General features: G+C 65.1%; 2 protein-coding genes across 3 annotated transcripts; both read left to right on the plus strand.

The window, feature by feature from the left end:
* Window positions 1-633: 633 nt before the first annotated feature.
* Window positions 634-4,599, plus strand: GLI4 (GLI family zinc finger 4). 2 transcript variants are annotated; one of them, XM_028533769.2, is made up of 4 exons: window positions 634-775; window positions 1,562-1,723; window positions 2,946-3,050; window positions 3,569-4,599. In XM_028533769.2, exons 2-4 carry the CDS (start codon window positions 1,600-1,602, stop codon window positions 4,492-4,494), a joined length of 1,155 nt encoding a protein of 384 aa, XP_028389570.1. In that variant the 5' UTR covers window positions 634-775; window positions 1,562-1,599; the 3' UTR covers window positions 4,495-4,599. The 2 variants fall into 2 exon arrangements, with proteins under 2 accessions (XP_028389570.1, XP_035887355.1); XM_036031462.1 differs by lacking the exon at window positions 2,946-3,050.
* A 10,891-nt stretch (window positions 4,600-15,490) lies between these two features.
* Window positions 15,491-17,239, plus strand: ZNF696 (zinc finger protein 696). Its single transcript, XM_036031685.1, has 2 exons — window positions 15,491-15,642; window positions 16,090-17,239. Exons 1-2 carry the CDS (start codon window positions 15,491-15,493, stop codon window positions 17,147-17,149), a joined length of 1,212 nt encoding a protein of 403 aa, XP_035887578.1. The 3' UTR covers window positions 17,150-17,239.
* The last annotated feature ends 253 nt before the right edge of the window (window positions 17,240-17,492 follow it).

Raw genomic sequence — 17,492 nt, forward strand, 5'->3', positions numbered from 1 at the left:
CACCCTCTGGGTCCTCCATGCCCGGGAAACTAAGTGGGTTTGCCCGCTGCTTAGTGCCTGCAGTCCTGACTCCCCCGGGGTCGGGGGGGGGGGCGGGGGGGCCCCTCAGGCCTGTTTACTCAGCGTGCACCTGCAACAGGGGCCAGTCTGTCACCCAGAAGGGTTCGCGGACAACGCCCGCGGGCACGTTTGGTTGTCCGCAACTGAGAGGAGGTGCCACTGGCACCTGGTGGGTGGGGACGGGGACGCTGCTGGGTGTCCCACGGGCGAGGGCCAGGGGTTGGCGGGGCGGGATCCGAGGAGACCCGCAGGTCCGGGGAGCTGCCGGCCAGGTTTTGATTTAGCAGCCGGAGGCTGGGAGACGCAGCTTTCGGCGGAAAGCGGAGCACTTGCTCGGCGAGGTGCCCGTTCGGGCGGCGGAGCCTGGCGGGGCCGGGGACCAGGCGGGGGCGCAGGCGGGCCGAGAGCGCGGCGAGCGGCCGCGGGGAGCAGCTGGAGCCCCAGGTCCGCCCTCGCCTCGCCGGAACGAGCCCGGCGGGGCGGCGCGGGGCGGCGCGGGGCGGCCGGGCACGGGGAGGAGAGGGGCAGGCGGGACGCGGGACTCCGAGAGCGGCCGGTCCAGTGAGTCCTCCCATCGCGGGCCTCGGGGCCGCCGAGGCCGCAGTCCTCCGGGCGCCCAGAGCGGCCGGAAGTGCGCTCGGCCGGGGCGGGGCGGGCGCGGGTTCACTTCCGGCCGGCGCGGGCGCGAGCGCGGCGGCCGCCCCGGGCTCCGAAGGTGAGTGGGCGCCGTAAGCCCTCGCGCCTGGTCCCCGCGAACCCCGCCCCGGGGCCGCCGCGGCCGCGTGACCTTGACCCCGGCCGGGGGGTGACGCGGGGTGTCCCAGAGCCGAGAGGAGGCCTCCGCCGGGGCGGGCGCCCCGACCCCTGGCGCGTCTGGAGCCCGAGGACGGGGACCGCCGCGCCCACCTCGCAGCCGGGGAAGCGAGGCCGGGCCCTTTCCCACCGGGCGGCGGGCACCGGCTCCGCCTGCGAGGAGGGGGGCGGAGGCAGGTCTGCCGGGCTCGGACGGGGCGGGCCAGCCCGCCCTCTCCCGGGGAAGCGCGGGGCGCTCCCGGTGCCCCAGGTGGGACCCCGCGCGCTGGGGCCCGCCCGGCTGTCCTGGCTGCAGCCCCGCCGCGCCCGCTGCCCTGCGGCTCCATCTCGGCGGGAGCGTCCTCGCACCGGGACCGGCACCGGCACCGCAGCGGCCGTTCCCGCGGAGCAGATCAGGGGAAAGCAGCTTTGGCCCCGGAGCGGCTGGGGGGCAGGAGGTCCTTCCGGGGGGACGCGCCTGCTTTTGGGGGGCGAGGCTGTGGGTCGGGTGGACGCTCCAGGCCACTTTTGCGGCAGAGCTTTTCGGCGCGGCTCCTACAGGTGCGCTCCTGTGCCCCGGGGCCCGGAACCGCCCTCAACCCCGCCCCACGCGGCACCTGCGGCGCTGCGTCTCCCCGCCCAGCTCGCGGGGCCCTGCCCCCCACGCGCCCCTCCCACCCCTCATGCTGCCCCCGTTTTCGTTCCCCAGGTCCCGGGAGAGCACACCTTCATCAGGCCTTGGGGACGATGGCGGCCCCGGGGGGCTGTCAGCAGCCCCCTCGTGTCCCGTCCCCTGTGAGTCTCAAGTCACCGGGGACCCCTGGAGCCCACCACCCGGAGGCCCAGCTCCGCTCCCACGGTCGACAGCACGGTACTGGTGCCCCCCCCACGCCCCGCCCGCACCGCTGACCCTGGGGGCGGGACCGAGACAGCTGGGGGCTGGGACTGGGGGCTGAGCTTCGCGAGCAAAGGTCCCTCGGGGATGGCCCCTGGGACCGTGTCTCCTTTGCCAGCGGCATCTGGGCAAAACCAAACGCAGCCTCAGTGCCTAGGTCCTCTGTGGGGGCAGCGAGTCCTCGCATCGCCGCCCCCCGCCCCCCAGACTTTGAAAGTCGCCTCCTGGCTCTGGGCAGGCTGGTTTGGGCGGGGGCGGGGCCCCAGGAACCTTGCTCCACCCCCTGGGCAGGGCCTGGGGTTGTCCAGGTGTGGAATTTGGGGGGCGGGGCGGTCCAAGCCCCAAGCTCATGGTACGCTGGGCCCTGCCTGCGCTCAGATGTCAGGGAGGCCCCCGGGGGCCCATGTCCCCGACCCGTCCTCACAGCCCAGGACACAGATAAGCTGAGATCCGACAGGAGGCGGCGGTGCAGGGTGCCAGGCTCTGGGCAGGTCATCCTGGAGGCTGGGGGTGCGGGGAGGGTGCGCTGGGTGCTGCACAGGCCTTGGCCGGGCCAGCTGCCCTCCCTGCACGGTGGTTTCAGCGCCTTGCCCAGGGCCCCCAGCACCAGGGCCCCTGCCCGTGTCCCCTGCCGCATGCAGTCAGGACGTCGAGGCCCCCACGTCACCTTGTTTCTCACATCACTTCTGAAACGTCCTGGCAAGGCAGGACCTCCTGTCCCCATGCTTTCGATGGGGGTGTGGAAGGCCACAGGGCTCAGACCACGTCAGCCTGCGTGCCCTTGGCCCGAGGCTGGGCGCAGCGAGCCACGGCTCCTCCTCTTGGGAGTCAGGCTGGTGGGACAGAGGGCCTGGGAGGGGCCGTCCTGAGGGCCGTCCTGACGGGACCCGCCCCGGGCTGCACCCGCAGAGACCAGCCCTGGACGGCTCCCGCCCGGAAGGCCCTGAGCCACGGCCAAGGGTCTGGAGACATGGCCCAGGGGGAGGCGGTGCACAGAGCCAGAAACAGAGGTGGGGGCGGTGCCTGGGAGCTCCCAGGGTTGGCCCCGAAGGAGAGAGTGTGGGTGGAGACGAGGCCCTGGGGGGGTGCTGTGTGTTGGGGGTCGTGACCTAGGAGCAGGTGGCATCGTGCAGGTTGCAGAGAGAGCCCTGGACCTGAGCGGGTTGGAGGGAGATGAGCCCCGACCCCCAGACCCCAGGCTCCCTCGGCCGAAGCCCTGGGGTGCTCTCCCAGCCCCCGTGGGAGGAGGAGCTGTCAGGAGACACGGAGGGGGTCCAGGGGGGCAGGGACACCTGCCGGCCGGGTGGGGGAGCAGAGGCTGCCCTGCGCCGGGCTCTGTGCAGCCTCACCGCCCCAGGCGCCACCTCTGCTGGGCCCCTGGGCCCCTCTGGTCCCTGCCTCAGTGCTCACCTCTGCCCCCCCAGGCCCCTTGCCTATCCAGACTCCTCACCTGACACTTGTGGGTGCCCCCCAGACCCCCACAGCCACCTGCCTGTCCCGCTGGGGTCCCTGACTCAGCACCCCTGGCCTCCACTTGTCCCCCAAATCAAGCTCCGGTTCCCAACCCCTCACCCCCACCCACCTGCCCAGGAGAAGCCCCTGGGATGTCCGCCGGGCACAGCTCCCCACCCCACCTGGAGACCCTGCAGGGTCCGGGCGGCACCCTCTGGAGCCGAGGCTTTGGCTTCCCCGGGTCTGGGCCCTGTCAGGCCCGTACTCAGCCTGGCCCCAGCACTGGTGGGCTCCTGCAGGTTGGCCCCCTAGAAGGGCAGAGCTGCCCAGTGGGTGGGCGCTAGCAACCTCTCCCAACTGTCTTTTCAGATTCCGAAGCGGAGCCCGAGCAGGCTCTGCCGTCTCCGCAGCTGCAGGATGCCGGACACGAGGTGGACCAGGACGGAGGGGCACTGCGGACCCTTCTGAGGGGTCTGCCCTGCAGACCCCAGTGTGCAGGCAGCCTCGGACAGGAGGCCGGCTCGGAGCAGCGTGCAGGCCAGCCGCCCAGAGCCGGCGGGTCCTGCCTGCCCAAGAGGGGCGCCTGGCGCATGACGACGCTCAGGCCGCTGGGAGCCTCGGGGACGGCGGGCGGCTCGGAGCTGGGGGACAGCTTCGGCCGGGGCTCGGGCCTCGGGGCGTTGCAGGGCTGCCCGCGCAGCGCGAAGCCGCACCGGTGCGAGGCCTGCGGCAAGAGCTTCAAGTACCACTCGCTGCTGCTGAAGCACCAGCGCATCCACACGGGCGAGAAGCCCTACGCCTGTCACGAGTGCGACAAGCGCTTCCGCGGCTGGTCCGGCTTCATCCAGCACCACCGCATCCACACGGGCGAGAAGCCCTACGAGTGCGGCGAGTGCGGCCGCGCCTTCAGCCACAGCTCGCACTTCACGCAGCACCTGCGCGTGCACAACGGCGAGAAGCCCTACGCGTGCGCCGAGTGCGGCCAGGCCTTCAGCCAGAGCTCCAACCTGCTGCGGCACCGGCGGCTGCACACGGGCGAGAGGCCCTACGCCTGCAGCCAGTGCGGCAAGGCCTTCGTCTGGAGCTCCGTCCTCATCGAGCACCAGCGCATCCACACGGGCGAGAAGCCCTACGAGTGCGCCGAGTGCGGCAAGGCCTTCCGCGGCCGCTCGCACTTCTTCCGGCACCTGCGGACGCACACGGGCGAGAAGCCCTTCGCCTGCGGCGCCTGCGGCAAGGCCTTCGGCCAGAGCTCCCAGCTCATCCAGCACCAGCGGGTGCACTACCGGGAGTAGCGGCCGCGCCGGGCCGGTGGGGCCGGGCGGCGCTCCCACCTCCTCGCCCTTCCGCCTGGCACCGTGCACCCAGCGTCCCCAATAAATTCTTTCTAACTGATGGTAGCCGGAGCCACTCCCACCTGGGCGAGGCCATGGGCTGCTTCCGGTCCCCAAGGGCCTGTCTCAGGGAGGAGCGGCAGGGAGCCCTAAGAGCGCCCCCCTCTGGGCTCCCCGGGGGCTGAGGCCCGGAGGTGTCCTGAGTACCTGGAGCCACACCCAGGGCGTGGTCGGGCACCTCAAGGTGGGTGTCACAGAGGCCCCCACTCATCCTGGCGTGGCGGTGCAGTCCCCTCACGAACCCGGGAGAGTGCACGGGGCTCGTCGTCCCCGCAGCAAGCCCCAGGCCCGGTCTGAAGGCCGCCTGTGGGTCTGCCGCGCCCACCTCGGAGCCATCGGACTCCCGGCCCTGGGAGAGCTCAGCCGGGCGGGGATGGCCAAGCCTCCAACAGCCTGTGCCCGCCCCTGTGCTGCCTGCTCCCTCCTGGGCGGGGCGACGCCACCCTGCAGTCAGGAGTTCCCAGCCCCCCACCCCCACTCCAGGCTGCCACTCGGAGCCGCGCCTCAGTGTTTGCCGCCTGCCGGACTTGGCCCGCAGGGCCCTGTGGTTGAGCCACCACCCCTCTGCAGGCCACGTCCCTGGGCCCTGTGGCTGCTAAGTGCTTTGGAATCCCCACTGGGTGAGAGCCACCTTGGGCGGGGGGCTGGAGGCCACGCTGTCCCTGGACATTAGCTTCCGGGGTCAGAGCACCGCTCTGAGCCATCCTTGCCGGTGCGCGGCAGCAGTGCCGCCCCGGCATTAATTCCCTTCGGCCAGGGAGACAGGCGAAGGTAACGGCCTGCCTTCCCCCGGTGCATGTGGCCATGCCGCCAGGCCTCATGGGGGTCGGCGGAGTCAGCCCAAGCTCCAGAAGGGCCCTGTGCAGCCTCAGCGACAGGACCTAGCAGCACCTTCTGCTCCCGCTGAAGTCACAGCCAGGGGATCCCCCCAGAGTGAGGCAGACAGGAGATCCCGCAGGGCAGGGTTTGCTGGGGGTCGTGGTCCGTGTTTTCCTGGAGTAACTCCTGAAGCCTCGTGTGCAGACGGGGCTGCTGGGCACGGCTCAGGGAGGTCTCAGCACAGCCTGGGAGTGTGCAGGCTGCAGAAGCCCCTTGGGGACTCGGGTGAGACCCTGGAAGGGCTGTGTACCTGGCCCACAGGTGGGGCCCGGTGCCGCGTGGTTAGGGGAGGGGCCGAGCCCCACCCAGCAGCCCAATGGAGGTCTTTCCTGCAGGGCCTTCTGACAGCAGGTCCATTCCACTTACCCATTCCATTCCTTGTTCCAGCTCTACCCTGGGAATGCCCGCCCGTGCACCCCCCTGCCTGGGTGTTTGGGGGTCTCCTGCTGATCTCAGCCAACCCCGTGAAGCAGTGGTCTGTTGGCCTGCATTTTTCTAGGACCTTGTGTCATGGGGTGTGGGGCCCTGCCCCGGGGGAGACGTTCAGGGGCCAGTGGTGGGGCCAGGGTGTCTGGGTCTCCTCCCCAACCCCCCAAGGACTTTGACTTTGGTCCCCGCTGGGGGCCTCCAGCCCCTCAAAGCACGCACCCCTTCACAGGCAGCTGTCCTGGCCCCACGCGGACACCACCTGGACAGGCCACTCCAGCCGAAGGGCAGCTCTGGCTGGGGCGGGAATCTGCCCCTCAACCCCTGTTGTTCCCAGCTCTGCCCTCCGGGGGGAAATGGCCTGGCTGTGCCTGCCCGAGAGCGGTAGGGTCCCCAGGGTTGGAAGGTAGCGTCGTCGTGCCCAGTCCCTACCTCCTGCCCCCTCTGGCTCTCTGCTAAGCAGGCAGTTCCTCCAGCTAATGGCCGTGGGCGGTACGGCTCTCTCCCCAGTCCAGACCGTCTTTCGCCGTCCCTCGGGCCACTCCAACCAGCCAGACCTCGCGCCCCGAGTCCCTGCCACTGGAGCCCAGCGATAGCCTCTGGAGCCGTAAGCTGGATGCCCGCCCCCTCCCCGCCTGCCTCCCGAGGCCTCAGAGCCCTATGCGCCTTGCAGGCCCCTGGCTCCTCCCCCTCCCCAGGCTCCGCCTCTCTGACCCCCTCGCTGAGGTGACGCCCCGTCCAGCACCTCGGACAGCTCCAGGGCCAGCCGGGTCGACCGGCCCGCCCTGAGCTCTCCCAGCCCGTCTGTTCCCAGCAGCGCCCCCAGGCCGGTCCCCTGGGCTGGTCCTCCCGATCAGTCCCCCTGGGCCTGGTCTCCGGCGGGTCCTCCAAGCAGCGCCAAGTGCCCTGCGCACCTCAGCTCCAAGCGCCCCCAGCATGCGGGCCTCTGCACGCTGTTGACATGGGGGAGCAGGCTCAGACAGGACTCCCCCAGCGAGATTCGAACCCGGATCTAGGTTGCTGGGGCCCATGCTTTCGTCCTCCCCCACCCCCAGTTGGCTGTCACCATCGTGGACGGACCATCCACTCGCTAAGACAAACTGTCAGCACAGCCGGTCCCCCAGGCCACCGCTTTTGACCCACAGATCCACGGAGCCTGTGCCAGGCGCTCCGCTCCGCGTCCCCACCGGGCTCAGCGGGTTTCCCAGATTCCCCGAACCCGCCCCGCGCGCACCCCCTCCCCCCGCGTGGGTCCCTTTGCTGCTCTGTGGCGCCCCCTGCCTGCTCGGAGGACTGACAGCTTCCGGCCTGTCTCGCTGAGACTGTTTCTCCGACCCCTCATGTGACCGCGTGGGTCGGTCGCCGCCACGACCCTTCCTCCGCCCCTTTCTTGCGGAGAACCGTCTGGAAGTCTCCCGCTTGCGTCCCTCTGCCTCGCGTCTGCCCCGGCTGTCGTCCCTTGTCCTGCCCTCGCCGCTTTGCTGCGCGAGGGGCCCTCGGGCCCGCCCACCGTCGCCCTCGCGCGCCGTAATTCAGCTCCTCGTCGCTCCTGACCCGGCTCTCGCTCCCGACAGCGCCTTTCTTTTCATGGGCTTACGCGCCGCAAACGCTGCTTTTTTTTTTTTTTTTTTTCAAAAACGTTTTAAGGAAGAACGACAAGTGTACAGCGAAATCCTAGTGAATTCTAACTTGCACCTGAAAGACGACTTTAAAATCCAAGTAGCTTCTTGCTGTGAATGTTCGCTTTGACCCCATTTTGAGGCTGTGCCCCTTGGCCACGCGGCCCACCCCCAACCCACCGTGTCCTTTCTCAGCTGCACGGCCGCCCGTCCCGCCGCCCCTCCCACCGCCGGGCCCCGCGCGCGCGCGCGCCTGCTCCTGGTGCTCCAGAGCCCGCCCGGCCTGTGCGCGCGGCCGCTGTCCGGAGGGGGGCAGCCGCCCCTGCGGGTCCCAGGGCGCCCCCTCTGCACCGCTGTCTGTCCGGCCTGCTCCGCCCCGTTCCTGAGCCCTGAGGCCAGCAGCGGTCCTGCCTCCAGGGGATGCGACCTGTGGTCGTTCCTGTAACAGGAAGAGACGCATCTGTGCTGGGGACACGATCCGGAGCACCAGTGCCCGGGGTTTGTTTCATTTTGTTCTTTTGAAAGTTGATGCGAAGTATGATACTTTTTTTTTTAAGATTAAAAAAAAAGGGTTTAGCCCTGACTGGCGTAGCTCAGTGGATTGAGCGGCGGCGGGCTGTGAACCAAAGCATCGCAAGTTCGATTCCCAGTCAGAGCACAGGCCTGGGTTGCAGGCGAGGTCCCCAGTGGGGGCCACATGAGAGGCAACCACACATCGATGTCTCTCTCTCGCTTTGTCCCTCCCTTCCCCACTATGTGGTTGCCTCTTGCGCGCCCCCTACCGGGACGTGCTGCACCTGCGGGCCTACACTGACAACCTTTTAAGTGCAGAGCCAGGAGCTGGCCCCACCTGGCCCAGCCCTGGGCTGGGCTGGGCTGGGCCGGGCCTGGCGGGGGCTGCTGGCCGCCAGAGTGCCTGGGACGGGCTGGAGCCTGAAACGCCGGCAGGTCGGGGGCTGCGGAGCTCCCGCGGAAGCCAGCGCGGATTGAGCTCAGAAGACCGGGTTATGCGGTGGGAGGAGAGGCAGGCCAGGCCCGTGTGTGGAGGGCGCAGTCGGGAGAGGCGACAGGACCCTCCAGGGGATGAAAGCTCCAAGCGCAAGGCCAGGCCAGCCTGTTGAGTGCCTTGTGGGCCAAGCAGCCTTCAGACCTGAGGTATCCCACTGGGCTGCGGGGTGGGGGTGCATTTCCACTTTTTAGATTTAAAAAATGTGTGTGTTTTGCATAATTTGTTACAAATAAGTAAGGCAGCACGTGGAGCGTGCAGACAGAGTTGACCGGAGCAGTGAGCAGTGACGCCAGGCTGCTCGGGCTGGCGGCCAGCTGGGGCAGGAGCTGCGGGGCTGGAGGGTGGGTGCCGGCTTCCGAGAAAGCTGCGGGGGCTGCCCCCCTTCTGCGCCTGAGCGGGGGGCGGCCTCCCGCAGGGCGCGCTGCCCCGCCCACAGCCACCCTTCGAGCCTTGGGCTGCAGGCGGCCCGGGGTCTGCATTTGGTTCTCTGCTTCTGCGGCCTGAGTCTATTTCTGGGCCAAAAAAGGTAACTGCTCCGGCACTGGGTCAGGACACTCAGACCGCCTGGGCCCTTCCCAGCTGGCTCCACCGTTGACCACCAGTAAAGGGCCAGCCCACTGAGGTCTGGCTCCCTCATCTCATCCCCGGGAGGTGGCAGAGCTGCACGCTCCGGCCCTTGAGCCGGTGGTGTCTGAGATGCTCTGGGCAGTGACAGGAGCCCGCAGCCCCAGCACCGACCGTCGGTGAACCCGGAGCTCCGGGGCCCGGTTTTCTGCCCTCATGGCGCAGCCTGGCCCAGGGAGGGCTGTCACTCTCCTATGCTGAGCGCCAGCCCCCGCCTCTTCGTCCTCTGCACAGCAGCACCTGTCTCTGGGGTGCTGAGGTCAGGCCAGGGGATTCACACGTGTGGGGGGAGTGGACACGCGTGCCGAGGGCTGGGCCCCGCGGAAGCACCAGCGGCGTGTGGCTCCCCCACCCCCACCCCTCTTTGCTCCTGCTCCTCTCCACGGAGCAGCTTCCTGAGTCTGCAGCCTCCTTCTCCCTGGCGCTCTCCTTTCTCCACTAGCACCGACTTTGTCATTCGCTCACTCCGCAGTCAGCTCGGTCACCAAACCTGGACCCACTTCCTTCACCTTATCCCTGCACCTGCCTGGACACAGTGGAGCCTGGGCGGGAGACGCTGGAGCTGCGCCAGGTGGGTGTGTGGGAGCGGAGACCGGCAGAGTCAGGGATTCTGGAATGTCTGTGGGAGTGGGAAGGCGGGCGGCGCTGCTATGAAGATCAGGACAACAGCCTGGGAGGGGCCTCGCACTGGAGCTAGGGACCCTGCCTTTAAGAATCTCAAAAGGAAGCCAACATCGGGGGGACCATCTGCCTGCCACCCAACAGCTTCCCGGGGCCGCAGAGCGCCGCTGAGCGCACTCATCAGGTGGTCCAGGTCGTCCACGGAAGTGCCCACGCCGAGGCCTCCAGGGCAGCTAAGCCCCCAAGTCTCCTTTATCCTACAGCACAGGTGGCAAACACAAGGCCCTTGGCCAAATCCGGCCCCAGCATCTTGTTTCAACTCGGCAGCAGTGCCAAGTTCCTTGCCCCTGGTTAAGGAGTAGTTACATGTGTACAGTCCTAAAATTACATTTGGCCCTTTGAAGGCAACCACGAGGCTGATATCACCCCGGTGAAAATGAGTTTGACATCCCTGGCCTAGAGCATCGTGGGAAGCTGCCTAAAATGTCTTTGCAACTGTTCCAGCAGAGGCCTCCAAGGTAGCTGAGAGCATAGTCCTCCAGAGGCCTAGAGCGTCCAGGAAGTGCCCGCGTGGCGGCCTGCAGAGCAGCTAAGAGCACAGTCCGCCAGATGCCTAGAGCGCCCAGGAAGTGCCTGTGTCGTGGCCTCCAGGGCAGCTAAGAGCACAGTCCGCCAGATGCCTAGAGCGCCCAGGAAGTGCCTGTGTCGTGGCCTCCAGGGCAGCTGAGAACACAGTCCACCAGATGCCTAGAGCGTCCAGGAAGTGCCCGCGTCGCGGCCTCCAGGGCAGCTGAGAACACAGTCCGCCAGATGCCTAGAGCGCCCAGGAAGTGCCTGTGCCGCGGCCTCCAGGGCAGCTGAGAGCACAGTCCGCCAGATGCCTAGAGCGCCGAGGAAGTGACCGCGTCGCGGCCTCCAGGGCAGCTGAGAGCACAGTCCTCCCACAGCCTAGAGTGTTGGCGGAAGTGTCTGCGCCGCGAGTGAGGGGCTTGGCGCTAGGGGTTAGCAGCGGTGACTGCAGGTATGGGGTGGCGGCCAGGTGGGGTGGCTGACGTTAGGGCCGTGTCGAGCGCGACCGTGAAGCGGGGTTTGAGGGCCGCGCGTCCGTCCTGGGGTTTCTCTGCGGAAGAGCCGCAGGTCCGCTGAGGACAGTGGAAGCGGGGAGCATGCGCCGCGGCTGCGGTCAGCGTCCCCAGACCGGCGTGGCGGCCGCCAGGGGTCGCTGCGTCCCCAGTTGCTGGCGTGGGTCAAGCCGCCCTGGTCTTTCTGTGAAATGACCCAATTCACACGGTTTCGCCTACGAACTTCCAGATGGAGTTTCCGTGCAGATAAATCACGATTTCGGCGTCGGGAGGTCCCGGAGGGGGGAGTCAGTGTGACCCCACGGCCTTTGTACGTTGTCCCGTGACCGCCAGGCGCGCGGCGATGAACCGAGTGAACCTTTCAGAGTAAAACGGAGGCTTAAAGTGCCTTTTCTAATTGCTAATGAGGCGGGACAGGTGTGGGACTTAGGTTTGAAGACGTGTCGGCCACTGTTCTTTCGTGGGCTGCGTGTTCATGGCTTCCACCAGCTTTTCTGACACGGGTGTGCCTAAGCATTTTGAGTGTATTACAGTTGCCCCACTTCCCCCCTTTGCCCCCTTACTTCGTGTCACAGGTCGTGCATGTAAGTTCTTCCATTCCACTCTTCATCTCCCCCATTTCCCGCCTGCCGCCTGCGCCCCTTACTCCCTGTACTCCCCCCGCCCCCACTGATAACCCTCCGAGTGATCTCCGTTTCTGTGATTCTGTTCCTGTGCTAGTTGTTTGCTTTTGTTTTTGTTTTTTTTTTAGGTTAGATTGTTGATAGTTGTGAGTTTGTCATTTTACTACACATATTTTTAATTGTCTTTTTCTTAGATAAGTCCCTTTAACATTTCATATAATAAGGGCTTGGTGATGATGAACTCCTTTAACTTGACCTTGTCTGGGAAGCACTTCATCTGCCCTTCCATTCTAAATGAAGGCTTTGCTGGGTGGAGCGACCTTGGCTGTGGGTCCTTGCCTCTCCCAACGTTTGGAGAGGCCCCAGAGTGTCCTCATACTCTGGTTTTCCTTCTTGTTGTTCTGGTCAAATGCTTATTTCTTCCTGATGTTGCAAATCGTTGGTTCGAATCCCGGCTTCCTCCCCCAACCCCCGTCTCCCAGCAGCAGAGGTGTCTGTGTGACACTTGGCGGGACCCTCACCCCTTCCTTCAGGCTGTGGCCCCGCTGCATTCTGTCAGCTTCCTGGCCACCCGAGTTGGGAGCCCTGCATCTGGTGGGCTGGTCGTGTCCTTTCCGCGTGTTTCTTTCATTTGGGCCGCGTTTCTCCGTCTCCCCACCGTGGCAGCCCGTGTGTGTGTGTGTGTGTGTGTGTGTGTGTGTCGGGGCTGCTCCGACTCCCTCCGGAGAGGGGCCTGTTGGAGAGAAGGCAGCTGCAGAGTGTGGGGCGGAGCCTCAGGTGGTGGCAGGGCGGGGCAGGCACCTCACCCCTCTGTGGGGGGAGGCGGGGGGGGGGGTCTGCGTTGCAATAAGTCTGTGAGAACCCTTTACACAGAGTCCTCAACACCCAGCAGTTTCTTCCCCTGACCGCCCCCCCACACTAGTTTCTGCAGCCAGAAGTCATGGGGGTTCGTCCCCCCAGCTCTGGAACCCTGGGCTGTGCGGTCTGGCCAGGGGCTGGGACCCCTCATTCCCACGGTGTCCCCCCCGGTTTTGCCCACCACACATGAAGGTGGGGCTGCCCCACCCGCCACCCCTCCACCCACCTGCGTGTCCCTGCCGTCCTGCCCGGCCGGGTGGACACAGCTTCTCTCCATCTCGGTGGTCGGACTCCGTACAGCTCCCCTTTCAGACAGTTCGGGGTGTTGCCTGTTTTGAGGTCTAGTGGTGACTTTTTCTGCAGGTGTGCCAGGGGGCGAAGCATGTTTACCTCCACTTCCACCTTGACGGAAGTCTCCCCCCGCCCCGTTTTTTATTTCCTTTTGTTTTTAAAAGATTTTTATTTACTTTTAGAGACAGGGGAAGGGAGGGAGAAAAAGGGAGAGAAACATCAATGTGTGGTTGCCTCTCATGTTCCCCCTACTGGGGACCTGGCCCACAACCCAGGCGTGTGCCCCGACTGGGAATCGAACCAGCGACCTTTTGGTTCGCAGGCCGGCACTCAGTCCGCTGATCCATGACAGCCAGGGCCAGTTTCTTATTTTTTTTTTTAATATATTTTATTGATTATGCTATTACGGTTGTCCCATTTCCCCCCTTCTCTCCCCTCCCCCCTGTACCCCCCTCCCACCCACATTTCCCCCTTTAGTTCATGTCCATGTGTCATACTTATGAGTTCTTTAGTTTCTACATTTCCCGTACTATTCTTGCCCTCCCCCTATCTATTTTCTACCTGCCATCTATGCTACTTATTCTCTTTACCTTTTCCCCCTCTCTCCTCCTCCCACCCCCCCTGCTGCTAACCCTCCATGTGCCCTCCATTTCTGTGGTTCTGTTCCTGTTCTAATTGTTTACTTGGTTTCTTTTGGTTTTGCTTTAGGTGTGGTTGTTGATATTTGTGAGTTTGCTGTCCTTTTACTATACATGTCTTTTCTTTATCTTCTTTTCTTAGATAAGTCCCTTTAGCATTTCATAAAATAAGGGCTTGGTGATGATGAACTCCTTTAACTTGACCTTATCTGAGAAGCACTTTATCTGCCCTTCCATTCTAAATGAGAGCTTTGCTGGATAGAGCAATCTGGGATGTAGGTCCTTGTCTTTCATGACTTGGAATATTTCTTTCCAGCCCCTTCTTGCCTCTAAGGTCTCTTTGGAGAAATCAGCTGATAGTCTGATGGGAACTCCTTTGTAGGTTACTGTCCCCTTACCTCTTGCTGCTTCTAGGATTCTCTCCTTCGTTTTTACCTTGGCTAATGTAATTATGATGTGCCTTGGTGTGTTTCTTCTAGGGTCCAACTTCTTTGGGGCTCTCTGAGCTTCTTGGATTTCTTGGAAGACTGTTCCCTTTGCCAGATTGGGGGAGTTCTCCTTTATTATTTGTTCAAATACGTGCTCAATCTGTTGCTTTTCCCCTTCCGATTCTGGTACCCCTATAATTCGGATATTGGAACGTTTAAAGGTGTCTTGGATGCTCTTAATCTTTTCCTCAATTTTTTGAATTCTTATTTCATCATGCTTTCCTGCTTGGTTGATTCTATCTTCCTTCTGGTCCACTGTATTGTTTTGAGACTCAGATTCCTTCCTTTCACTATTGGCTCTCCTCCGCGTGTCTTCCTGCATCTGTTTTATGGTAATCTGCATTCTTTCATCTAGATTTCGTCCAAAATCCACCAGTTCCGTGAGCTTTCTGATCACCAGTGTTTTGAACTGCGCATCTGATAGATTGGCTAATTCTTGGTCGCTCAAAAGGATGAGTCCTGGGGGACTGATCTGCTCTGTTGAAAACATGGTTTGTTTGTTTTTTTCCCCCTGTCTCTCCTTTTTTTTTTTTTTTTTTGGTCTGGTTGCTCCTGTTACGGTGGGGGGCGGAGCCTTAGGTGCTCACCGGGGCTGGGCACCCCAGTCGCTAGATTGTGACATTATATGTGGGGGTGGGGCGGGAGCGGGGCGGGAGAAAACAATGGCGGTAGTTCCGTTTCCCTGGACTCAGACCCTTGTCTGGGCTTCTGGGCCGCGAGTTACTTTTAACACTAAATGTTCTTGTGTGTTGAAATCCATCAGATTTTGGCGTTGCACTTAGCAAAATCATTCCTCAGTCCAAAATTACACTTTTCACTTCTTTTATATTAAAAATTCCGTAATTACCAAAAAACTTGAAAACCTGTAGACACCTGAGGACCAGCTGGAAGTGCTGGCTGGGTCCTTGTGGAGTGAGGGGCTGTGGGCGGGTGTGGAGCCGCCACCACGGACTGTCTGTCCCCGGGCATCCAAGTGACAGGCGGGCACACGGGCGAGGGGGCTCCTTCTGGCCCCAGGGGGCTCCAGCCCCCCCCACTCCTCCTGTCACTCTTTCCCCTCTGCCCTTTGCCCACACAGGTGCCCCCACTCCTGGTGTGTCTGCAGGACGCCGCGGAGGGCCAGCCTGATGGACACATGCGCAGGTGAGGGGTGGGCAGCCAGAGAGGTCACAGGTCGGGAGCTGGGGCCCCCGGTCCAGCTATGGGAAGATGGCTGCCCCCACGTTGTTCCGGCCACAGCACCTGTGGGCCCCACCTCCCAACCCCCGTTCTTGGGTCCCCCAGCCAGAGGCTCCTGAGAACAGGACCGGCTTTGGGCTTCGTTTCCTGGCCCTGAGCAGCGGACCTGGGGCGGGGGGGGGGGGGGGGGAGCGCTGGGCCCTCATCGGGGCTGACACAGCCAAGGGCTCGGGGTCGGTTTTCTGCGGCTGCCGTCACTACACCGTCACGTGACCAGTGCTGGGGCAAGACCACCTTCCCTCACAGAGATTCACCCTGCCCGAGCGTGCTCACGGTCGTGTTCCGTGGGTGACTTGTCCTGCACACCCCCCCCCCCCACAAACACTCCACGGTGCGGCCCCCGGTCAGAGGTCAGCGGAAGCCTGTCGGGCGCCTGCCCACCCGCACTCGTCCCCAGGGCTGCAGCAGGCGAAGTGCCTGACCGTGGGGGGAGGTTTCCTCCGGACCCCGTGTCTGCTGGCCCTGGCCTTGTCCTGGGCCACCGGCCACAGGAGACCCTGATGACGCTGCAGGGACTGCTCGGCCTCCCAGTGCCCCCAGCTTGTGACGCCACATCCCAGATGCTCTTGGGCCGAGGGGACCTCGTTGACCTGCTGCCTCCCCGCGGCAGCCCCCCCGCCCCCGAGCTGTGCCCACTCCGGCCGACATCTGGGTCAGCGTCCTCTCCGCACGAACAGAGCCCTCCACGGTGGCGGGTGGGGGCTCATCAGAGACAGTGTCGCTCCAGGAGCCCAGGGTCGCAGTGGTAGGCGGGCCCGGGACCCGTGCTGTCCACCTCAGTGCGTCCTGCTCCGGCCCCAGGCCGGGGGACGGGGGTGCAGCAGAGCTGGGCCGTCCCCTCCGCTCCTGGGGCCGGAGCGACAGAGGCACAGGCTCAGGTCTCCTGGGGTCACCAGAAGGAGCCTCCAGGTTCTGCCTGCCCCGTCCGTCCCCGTCCCCACGGAGGTTAGAAAGGACGGCCGAGCAGGGACCCCACCCAGGCGCCTGGTGCGCTCTGACCTCTGACCTCATGCCATCTTCCCAGCGTAGCCATAGGTCCCCGGTGCCACCTGCAGCTCGCGTGGGGCTGTCCGAGGCTCGGAGTTCCTCGTGTCTGAAGCCACGCCCGGCCCTCTCTTCCAGCTCCGCTCACGCGGGTGTCCCGCGGCCGCCGGGCTGCTGCGCACGGGGCACAGAGCGCAGGGTCGGCACAGCGGCAGGTGGCTGTGGAGGAAGGGGACGGCCACGGAGAGCAGGCGTCAGGACTGTGCCAGGAGCCTCCCCCAGCCCTGGCTTCTCTGGACCTTCGTGGGAACGAGGAGGCCAGAGAGGCCCTACAGGGGCCGGTTGCTCGTGGGGAAACCAGAGGGCGGAGTGGCCGTGAGAGCATGCCAGGTCCCGCACGGAACGAGGGCCCCGCGGCAGGTGGCAGCGGCCACCGGACAGGACAGCCTCACAGCTGCGGCACCGACGCCGCCAGACCCCGGGGGGCCCGCACCGGGGAGAAGCCCTACGCGTGCGGCGACTGCGGCAAGGCCTTCGTGCACAGCTCGCTCGTCGTCCGGCACCAGCGCACCCACAGCGGGGAGAGGCCCTACCTGTGCCAGGAGTGCGGCAAGGCCTTCAGCCAGAGCTTCAACCTCATCCGGCACCAGCGCGTGCACACCGGCGAGAAGCCCTACAGGTGTGCCGAGTGCGGCAAGACCTTCAGCCAGAGGTCGGACGCCGTCAAGCACCGGAGGATCCACACCGGGGAGAGGCTGTACGAGTGCCGTGAGTGCGGCAAGGCCTTCATCCACAGCTCCAACGTGGTGCGGCACCAGCGGACCCACCACGGGGAGAACCCGTACGCGTGCCAGGAGTGCGGCAAGGCCTTCAGCCAGAGCTCCAACCTCATCCAGCACCAGCGCGTGCACACGGGCGAGAAGCCCTTCGCCTGCCAGGAGTGCGGGCGCGCCTTCAGCCGCAGCTCCTTCCTCAGCGAGCACCGCCGCATCCACACGGGCGAAAAGCCCTACGAGTGCGCCGAGTGCGGGCGCGCCTTCCGGGCCCTGTCCGGCTTCTTTCGGCACCAGCGGGTGCACACGGGCGAGAAGCCGTTCCGCTGCGCCGAGTGCGGCCACGCCTTCCGCCTGAGCTTCCACCTCCTCCAGCACCAGCGGGTGCACAGCGGCGAGTGAAGCCGGGACGTGGGAGCGTGGGGCAGGGACATGCGCGCACAGGTGGGGAGGGGCGCGGCCCCGCTGAGCTGGTGCCCACACCGAGAGCAGACCTCGCTCCCTGCGCGGCCGTGGGGCGGGGCCGGGAGGCCGTCTCGGTGGTGCGCGTTGCTGCCACCGGCCAGTCTGCGGCCTCCTCGCCCGGGAGCGGCCCGAGCGGGAAGTGGAGTCTCGGAGGCGAGTTCCTGTGGGCACACTGCTGGCACTCCCGGAGGAGGGGACTGGCGGCGGTGGCCCGTGTCCACCGGCATCGGCTCCGGTCATTTGCGTGGCTCACACTGTTACTTCCGGCTCCATCCGCACG

Source organism: Phyllostomus discolor, chromosome 7, assembly GCF_004126475.2.
Source record: "Phyllostomus discolor isolate MPI-MPIP mPhyDis1 chromosome 7, mPhyDis1.pri.v3, whole genome shotgun sequence".
NCBI classification, from domain to species: domain Eukaryota; kingdom Metazoa; phylum Chordata; class Mammalia; order Chiroptera; family Phyllostomidae; genus Phyllostomus; species Phyllostomus discolor.